The 9,245-nt window shown below is 52.2% G+C and overlaps 1 protein-coding gene and 1 non-coding gene across 3 annotated transcripts; both read left to right on the top strand.

The window, feature by feature from the left end:
- Positions 1-651: 651 nt before the first annotated feature.
- On the top strand, positions 652-6,839 carry SLC22A17 (solute carrier family 22 member 17). 2 transcript variants are annotated; one of them, XM_059181672.1, is made up of 10 exons: positions 667-787; positions 980-1,486; positions 1,580-1,683; positions 3,809-3,963; positions 4,562-4,727; positions 4,921-5,066; positions 5,231-5,336; positions 5,483-5,700; positions 5,981-6,092; positions 6,210-6,839. In XM_059181672.1, the coding sequence occupies exons 2-10, from the start codon at positions 1,079-1,081 to the stop codon at positions 6,496-6,498; spliced, it is 1,704 nt and encodes a 567-aa protein (XP_059037655.1). In that variant the 5' UTR covers positions 667-787; positions 980-1,078; the 3' UTR covers positions 6,499-6,839. The 2 variants fall into 2 exon arrangements, with proteins under 2 accessions (XP_059037656.1, XP_059037655.1); XM_059181673.1 differs by lacking the exons at positions 5,231-5,336; positions 5,483-5,700 and having other exon boundaries at positions 652-787; positions 977-1,486.
- A 379-nt stretch (positions 6,840-7,218) lies between these two features.
- LOC131837395 (U6 spliceosomal RNA) lies at positions 7,219-7,325 on the top strand. Its single transcript, XR_009356008.1, has one exon. It is a non-coding gene; the product is annotated as a U6 spliceosomal RNA (small nuclear RNA).
- The last annotated feature ends 1,920 nt before the right edge of the window (positions 7,326-9,245 follow it).

Genomic DNA, 9,245 nt, shown 5'->3' with positions numbered 1-9,245 from the left:
GTGAGACTTAGCCACTAAGAACGTGTTTAGAGGAGTGCTTACAGTGCTAAATGATGTTAAAAAAAAAAAAAAATGACAAGAGAGGGTGGTCTTGTGGACGACCGCAGCTGGGGCTCCTTACAGGGTCCAACCCAGTCTTCCATGTGCATCCCCTGAACTGTAGTTGCCAGTAAACACGCTGTCTCCCAAGTAAGCTACTCCAAGGTGGTCTTGTCCATTTTGTCATCCCCCAAAGCCTAGCACAAGGCCAGGCACATAATAGACGCTCAATAAATTTTACGAATGAGTGGATGGATGGCAAGATGGCTGGATGAATGAATGATGAGGAAGAACTGGAAGCAAAGAAGGACTCTGGCAACTGCCTGGGTACCGACTATCCTTCAGCTTTCTTCCCTTTCTACTGCAATGGCCTGCAGACCCAGGGAACAGAGACAGAGCCCCTGGGCCCTGGCCCCCCTTCCTCCCTCTGACGAAGAGTCTGGACCGAAGGTTCTGCTGACGTGGGAAGGGGAGGAGAGTCTGGAGGAAGGGGAGGGGAAAGCAGCGCAGAGATCGCAGAGACGAAGGAGGCGCCCGCGGCTGCAGAGCTGCAGAGCGGGGTCTCACTGTGTCCAGGCATCGGGCTCCCCACTGGGCCAAAGGACAGCGCATCCTTTTGGTGCGGGCCGGCAGGGCCCCTGCGGTCGGCAAACTGGCTCCCCGGGTGGCCACCGGGACCCCCGAGCCCAATGGCGGGGGCGGCAGCAAAATCGACAGCACAGTAGAGATCACCCCCAGCCCCAACGGAGTAAGTGCCCATGCCCTGAGGGTTACACCATCATCCTCCCCCTACCCCCTCCCCCCCCCAGCGCCTGGCATCTTTCTCCTCTTCCTCCTGCGCACCGCCCCCCACCACCGCCTTCCTCTCACCCGCCCTCTTCCCTTGCTCTGCGGCTTTCTCTGCTTCTCCGCTTCACCCTTCTCCCCCCACCCACAGCAGGTCGGGACTCTCGGAGATGCGGTGCCCACGGAGCAGCTGCAGGGTGAGCGGGAGCGCGAGCGCGAGCGGGAGGGGGAGGGCGACGCGGGCGGCGACGGAATGGGCAGCAGCCTGTCGCTGGCCGTGCCCCCCGGCCCCCTCAGCTTTGAAGCGCTGCTCGCCCAGGTGGGGGCGCTGGGCGGCGGCCAGCAGCTGCAGCTTGGCCTCTGCTGCCTGCCTGTGCTCTTCGTGGCGCTGGGCATGGCCTCGGACCCCATCTTTACCCTGGCACCCCCACTGCATTGCCACTATGGGGGCTTTGCCCCCAACGCGTCTGGCTGGGAGCAGCCCCCCAACGCTAGCGGCGTCAGCGTCGCCAGCGCAGCCCTAGCAGCCAGCGCCGCTAGCCGCGTCACCACCAGTACGGACCCCTCGTGCAGCGGCTTTGCCCCGCCGGACTTCAACCATTGTCTCAAGGACTGGGACTATAATGGGTTGCCGGTGCTCACCACCAACGCCATCGGCCAGGTGAGGCGGCTTCCTGGGCTGTGGGTCTGGGGGCGGGCCCAGAGCGAGGAGCACGGGGCCTCACGCCGGGCTATATCCCTCTCACATTCCCAGTGGGATCTAGTGTGTGACCTGGGCTGGCAGGTGATCCTGGAGCAGATCCTCTTCATCTTGGGCTTTGCCTCTGGCTACCTGTTCCTGGGCTACCCGGCGGACAGGTGAGGGCTGCCGTGGGGACAGGGCAAGTACAGAGGAAGGGATGCTAGGGTGGCTAGCCCAGACAGGTGGCTTTTGCGCGAGGCGGAAGAAGATTCACTGAACTCTGCAGTCTTCTGGACTTCTTCTGTTCAATGACATGCAGCCCCAGCTGTATCTCAACTTCACTCCCCATCAAGAAATACTTCTTCCATATCTCTTCTGCACAAGGGAATGATATACCACCCATTCCCCATCCCCATATCCATGGATCAATGGCTCATCTCCAAAGACAATAGCCCCATCACCACTGACTAAAAACCATGCCTCCACAGATAAAAGTCCTTGCTCTTCCTCTATTGTCCCTGTCACCTCCCTATCTTCTTAGATTAATAGACTCATCTCCAATAATAGCCCAATCTACATGGTGGGCTTCATCTCAATGGCCTTATTCCTACAGATCATTATGTTAATTCCTAAATATCAACAGCCACATTCCCACTGACCTGTATTGTTCAACTCTACAAACAAATGACTCCACCCTTATGGGTCAGTAGTCAAACCCCCAAAGATCAATACCACAATAGCAGCAGCACCCCCCACCCCGCCCCAAGATTAACAGTCCCATCCTCATGAGTCTTCAGTGCTCTTAGATCCTCTCAGATCAAAAGCCCAGTTCACTTCAATCAATGGCCTCATCTCAAAGGCCCACAGCTTACCCCCACCGACCAATAGCTCTTCCCAGAAATCAAAACTCCTAATTCTTCTGATTCTTGACGTTATCCTCTGACCAGGTGCTCCATCTCCACTGACCATCCTCATAGATTGTTAGACTCATCTCCACCCATCTACAGTCTTACCCAAATGGATTCATAGCTCAACTCCAATGGATCAAAGGCAACCCAACATTTAATAATCCCTAAATTCAATACCTATCTTCACTGCCAAAAAGCCACACACCCGTTGGGCAAATGTTCCTAAACCCACAGGCCAACAACCCATTCTCACACATTAGTGGTCTCATTCCCACAGACCAGTAGCATCATTCCTATGGAATAATACCCTCATCCCCCTCCAAAGACCAATAATTCAGTCACCTAAATTCAGTAGTCTTAACCTCATTAAATAATAAGTTTATCTCCATGGGAAAATGGTCCCATTGTACTGGATCAGTAGCTTCCCTCTCAAGGATCAGTCACGCTTCCCCATGATCAGTGACCCCTATCTTCAACCCCACAGATCAGTGGTCTTATCCCCAAAGATCAATATCCCAACCTCCAAGGATCAGTAGCCTTGTCCTCACTGATTCAATGATCAGTGATCATCGTTACTAACCAATAGCCTCAGCTTCCCTAGTCTTTGACCCCCTGATTACTGATTATCCCCATGAATCATACCCCCATAGATTCATTCCCCACTGACAACAGCCCCATCCACCCAAGGACTAATGTCCCCATCTCATGAATCAATGGCATCATCCCCAAAGCCCATTTGTCCAGTCTTCAAAGATAAATGATCATCCCCATTGATCAACAGTTTTACCCCATGGGTTAATAAATAGTTATATTCCCATGGATCAGTGGATCTTCTGGCAAATGACCCCCCTCAGTGACCATCTTTATGGATTAATTGACCCATGAACCAACCCATGATGGAAAAATGGCCTCATCCCTCAAAATCAATTATTCAGTTGCCTAAGATTAATAGCTACATCTTCACTAATACTATCCCCATGTATAAGTTGCCAATGACCTCACCTTGACAGGTCTAGAGTTCCAAACCCACATATCCTTGCCCAGTCTAAGACAAGCTCTGTCATTGGCAGATAGCTCCATCCCCAAGGATCAATTGTTCCATGTTCCCTAATCTCCTTTGATGGTCAGTCTCACTTCCATGCTCTCATCTCTGACCAACAGCCCCATCCATAAAACTTAGTCGCTTGCAAATCCATAGCTACAACCCAGTGCCTAGTAGCTAGACATCACTTACCCATGGTCTCCATTCCTTCCCAAGTTCTCTAGCCGCAGTCCAACTTTTTACCCTGGGCCTCATCCTCGTATCTCCAGGCTTTGAAGTGGCAGCTGGGCCCCACCTGGCATCTCCTCTTCCAGGGAGTCTGGGTGACCAGAAGTCCTCCCCACTTTCCAGGTTTGGACGTCGAGGGATTGTGCTGCTGACCTTGGGGCTGGTGGGCCCCTGTGGAGTGGGAGGGGCTGCTGCAGGCTCCTCCACAGGTGTCATGGCCCTCCGATTCCTCCTGGGCTTTCTGCTTGCCGGAGTTGACCTTGGTGTCTACCTGATGCGTGAGTGGCAGCTTTCCAGATGTCCTTCCCTTGAGGCTCATGCCTGACTGTCTACATCCCCAGGCTGTTTCCTCTGCCCCCTAGGGTCCCCTCAGTCTCTTCTCAGCCCCAAACTTCAGCTGTCCAGGATCTCAGCTGTCTTTCTGCCCTAGCCTTTGAAGGAGCCAGGGACTTTGCTTCTCTCCAGACCCCTCTCCCTTAGCCATCCCCCAATCTTTAAGGCTTACATTGCCCTTGACTTACTGCTGTCAGAGAATGGAGCCTTATTTAAAGATGAAATCCTGACTAGCTGCATGCCTTTGAACAAGGGTTGATATGAAGGTCAAATAAGAGGTCTGATGTGAAAGGGCCTGTAGTCTAGGAATGCTGAACACTCACCAGGGACTCTGACCCTTGAGCCCTCCCAGGTTTGAGCAGGAGGGGAGAGAGGACTTAACAGTCTCTCCACTCTTTGCCACTCAGAGGTTAGTCTGTGGGAGGTGATGGCTGAGCCTCATCTTGGGGTCTGACCTTGCTCTCTGTCCTCCCTCCCTCTCTCCTCCTCTCTCCCATTCCTCCTTCCTCCCTGGCATCTCCTCCCTCCCTGCTGTATCTCTAGGCCTGGAGCTGTGCGACCCAACCCAGAGGCTTCGGGTGGCCCTGGCAGGGGAGTTGGTGGGGGTGGGGGGGCACTTCCTGTTCCTGGGCCTGGCCCTTGTCTCTAAGGACTGGCGATTTCTGCAACGAATGATCACCGCTCCTTGCATCCTCTTCCTGTTTTATGGGTTAGTATCATCCTCCACCTATTGTCTGGCCATTCCCACTTCTAACTCCAGCCTGGCTCTAGCCCGGAAACCTTTCCCTTTCTCCACTACCCCTTGTCCAGACATGCCCCAGCCCCGGCCCCTCAGAGATGGGTTTCCCACCCCTGGATCAGGAGATGGGAGACCTCAGAGTGCACCCCCACCCCATCCCTAGCTGGCCTGGTCTGTTTCTGGAGTCTGCAAGGTGGCTAATAGTGAAGCGACAGATTGAGGAGGCCCAATCCGTGCTGAGGATCCTGGCTGAGCGGAACCGGCCCCATGGGCAGATGCTGGGAGAAGAGGCCCAGGAGGCCCTGCAGGGTAAGAAATGTGTCCCTACAGGTGACACCTAGTCCTGCGTGCATGATAGTGCACTCTCCATCGTTATAGCTGTGCCACCTCCCAGGGTCCCCACCACCCTTGTGGGAGGACTCTGGATTCTCAGCTGTTCCTTCTAACAGACAGCTCCTCTCTCTTTCTCAAAGACCTGGAGAACACTTGCCCTCTCCCTGCAACATCTTCCTTTTCCTTCGCTTCCCTCCTCAACTACCGCAACATCTGGAAAAATCTGCTTATCCTGGGCTTCACCAAGTGAGCCTGGGTGTCTGAGCCAAGGGTCAGGCCAGTACCTGGAATGGGGGCTGGCTGGGTGGGGAAGGCCTGCAGAGGGCAGCAGGGGCAGTAGAAGACTGGATGGGGATTCAGACACTGCTCTTTGCTTTACCCCCTTTTCACAGCTTTATTGCCCACGCCATTCGCCACTGCTACCAGCCTGTGGGAGGAGGAGGGAGCCCATCTGACTTCTACCTGTGCTCCCTGCTAGCCAGTGGCACAGCAGCCCTGGCCTGCGTCTTCCTGGGAGTCACCGTGGATCGATTCGGCCGCCGGGGCATCCTGCTACTCTCGATGACCCTCACTGGCATTGCGTCCCTGGTCCTGCTGGGCCTGTGGGATTGTGAGCATCCTCCCTTTCCCACAGTGTGGGCTGAGCAAAGGAACCCCAGGAGAGGTGGCTCAGACAGGCTCAGCCACTGCTTCTGGCACATGCCCCCCAAGAACCTTCCATGGTCCTCCCCGTGGCCACACAACCCTGTCTATCCTCCCAATCAATTAGTGGGTACCCAGAGCCCACCCGGCTAGAGCCATGGGAACAGAGAGCCAAGGGGATGATGTCAGGGCCTAAGCCGAGCATGATCTCCTCACCTCCATTCACAGTCTCCCTCTTGGTCCTCTAGATCTAAACGAGGCTGCCATCACCACCTTCTCTGTCCTTGGTCTCTTCTCTTCCCAAGCTGCTGCCATCCTCAGTACTCTCCTCGCTGCTGAAGTCATCCCTACCACTGTCCGGTGAGAGTTATGCTACTTTGGTGAAGGAAAGGCTCAGGGGAGGGAGGGAAGACTGCTGAAGAAGAGTTGGGCTGAGGCCCACAGCTATAGGCTGAGTGCCTCCTCTGTCTCTCCCAGGGGCCGAGGCCTGGGCCTGATCATGGCACTGGGGGCTCTGGGAGGGCTGAGTGGCCCAGCTCAGCGCCTCCACATGGGCCATGGAGCCTTCCTGCAGCACGTGGTGCTGGCAGCCTGTGCCCTCCTCTGCATCCTCAGCATCATGCTTCTGCCGGAGACCAAGCGCAAGCTCCTGCCCGAGGTGCTCCGGGATGGGGAGCTGTGCCGCCGGCCTTCCCTGCTGCGGCAGCCACCCCCTAACCGCTGTGACCATGTCCCACTGCTTGCCACCCCCAACCCTGCCCTCTGAGTGGCCTCTGAGCACCCTGGCAGGAGGCTGGCTCATACCGAAAGGTGGCATAAGGCCCTGGCAAGCAGATTGGGAGGACCGAGTGAGGAAGGCAGGGCTGCCCAGAAGGCTCAGAGGCACCTCATGCCAGTCATCAAGGAGGGCTCAGAGGGTTGTCCCCACCCCCAGCTCCTCCCTGCTGCTTTGTGTTCACTTCCTTGGCAAGAGTCAGGGGACAGGGAGTGAGCTCCACAGTGTAACCGCTAGGTCTGGGCTCCATCCTGTGCCCAAAGACATCCTCCCAGACCTCATTCTTTCTTGCTCTATCATTCTGTTTCAATAAAGACATTTTGAAGAAATGAGCATACCATAGCCTGGACTTCCCTCCCTTCTGTTGTCCTGTCTCTTGGGGGAAAGTTTCTTTGAATGGAACCAAAATCAGTAACAATCTCCCTCCCCACCTCCCATTGCCTTGCCCCTCTGTTAACTTACACACAGCCACAACCCTATATGGATGGCTTGCTAAGCTGCTAAGACTGGGCTAGGCACTTTACGAATTTCACTTAACCATTTAGTCCTTCCAACACCACAAAGTAGGTGTTTGGATCAACTGAAAGTTTTCTTGTTGTTGCAAGCAATAAATACTGACCATACTGAACTTAAACAAAGAGGGGAATTTATCAGAGGGTTATGGTGGGGAGCTCACAGGAGAAGCAGAACTACTCATGAAAGTCAGGAACCATGCTCACTTGGGCAGCACATATACTAAAATTGGAATGCTACCAAAAAGATTAGCATGGCCCCTGTACAAGGATGACATGTAAACTCATGAAGTATTCCATATTTTAGGAAAAAAGAAAAGTTCAGGAACAGGAGAAGGCCCCTGGTCTAGGCAGTAGGAACCAGGGCCTCACCTTGATGAATGACCTCTAGTGGGATTCCATCTTTGGTTCATCCCACTGAAGATTCATTTCTAGAGAGCAAATGACTGGTTAGCTTGAGTAACTTGCCTGCATCCCCACCCCTATTACTGACAACTGGGAAGATGGAAAGGCACAACTGGGTGCTGTTAGCAGAAGTAGGACTATATGTTGCACAGGTAAAAACAATGGATGCCCAGTAGAGTATTCTTCTTTTACAGATAAGAAAACTGATGCTCAGAGAGACTCAGTAACTTGGTCAAGTTTACAAAGCTATTGAGTTACAGAGCTGGGACATAATTAGATCATGGAGCTGTTGCTCTTCATCGATATACACTGTGGCCACGTTCCCAACTCCTTGTAATCTTTAGGCACTGCCCTTGGAAGTGAGGAGTGAGTCTTCAGGGCACCCTAGGAGTTGGCCATAGGAAATTAATTCTATATCAGAGCCAAGGCCTGCCTTTCAGACTAGCCCTGGCCTGGCTTTACCACTTTGGGCAAATCTCTTAACCTCCAGCTTCCTTCAAGGGCTGCTATGAGATTAAATAAGATCATGTATTACAAATGCCTCTTAAATTATACCCCCCTAAGTGGTAAGATCCTCAGGAAGCAGAAAGTCTTCAGACAAGGGCTTGGGAGAAAAGTACAATGCTTTCAACCCAAAAGCTATAAGGGAGAGCAAAGGCCTGAAGCTAGGAAAGGGTGAGGTGGTCCTGGAGAAGGAGTCTTAGGGAAACTAGAGTCTTAAGGCCAGCCTCTTCCAGAGAAGAGAGGTCCATTCTCCACAGGTTCCTGTAGCAACAGTATCCTCTCTCCTTCCCCTCTGCTGATCTAAGTCTGAGGCCCAAAGCTCTCTGTACTAAGCCACACTGCTGGACTCTTGATACTAACCATGGTACTGGAGAACTCATGAGAACCTTTCTCATTTAATCTTCAAAACCCTCTGAAGTGGATATTGTTATTTTTGTCCTACTTAACTACTGAGGACATGGAAATGAGAAGGGTCTGCCATTAAATGGCCAATCCAGGACTCAAACTCAGGCCTTTGGCTGTGCTTTCAACTCTACCAATTCCATCAGTTATGTACTCTATATCGCACATTCTGTACAACAATGTCTATGAACAGTGTAACTGAGTCCAATGTTCACTGTTTAGCTTGGGATAAACAATGATAAAACGAGAGATTATACTCACTACTGTCTCCAGAGATTTGGTAAAAACCAACATGATAGTAGATAAGCTCTTGTACTTTTTGGAAGAGCCCCTGTAAAGCCAAGGAATCATTTACATGCTAATGACACCGTCCAATACATACTGTGAGGAACGGTATCAAAGAGGCACTCCAGTAAACCCATTCTTTGCACCCCCCCTGGAAGAAGATCTAGGGGAAAAAAGTAAAAACTCTCAGAAAGTTGGAGCAGCTCCTGTAGGAGAGTAGGTGAAACAGAACAAGATTCTCTGATTTCAACAAAGAGGTGAAGGCAAAGAAAATGAAAGCATTCAAGATGCATGAGTGAAGCACAGGGCAAGACACAGTCCCTTATCCTTAAGCAATTCATAGTCTAGGTCAAAAGGGTCAGTGTGTATAGCTAAAACAACTGGCATCTTGTTCTAAAATTCACCAACCACATAATCTCACTGGACCCTCATCAGTAACCCCATGAGAAACAGTATTCATGTTTTAGGTTTTTACAAATGAGGAGACTGAGGTTTGGAAAGGTAATTTATTCAAGGTTATGTGACTGTTAAGTAATTAGAGTAGCCAGATCCAGAGAAGTGAGAGCCTGCCATCTTCTTACTGCATACCAGATAGAAAATAGTTCTAAACACCACGAAAGTTATTACTTA

This window comes from Mustela lutreola, chromosome 7 (assembly GCF_030435805.1).
Source record: "Mustela lutreola isolate mMusLut2 chromosome 7, mMusLut2.pri, whole genome shotgun sequence".
NCBI lineage: Eukaryota > Metazoa > Chordata > Mammalia > Carnivora > Mustelidae > Mustela > Mustela lutreola.
Note: the sequence above shows the minus strand (reverse complement) of the source record. Positions and strands in the feature narration are given on the sequence as shown.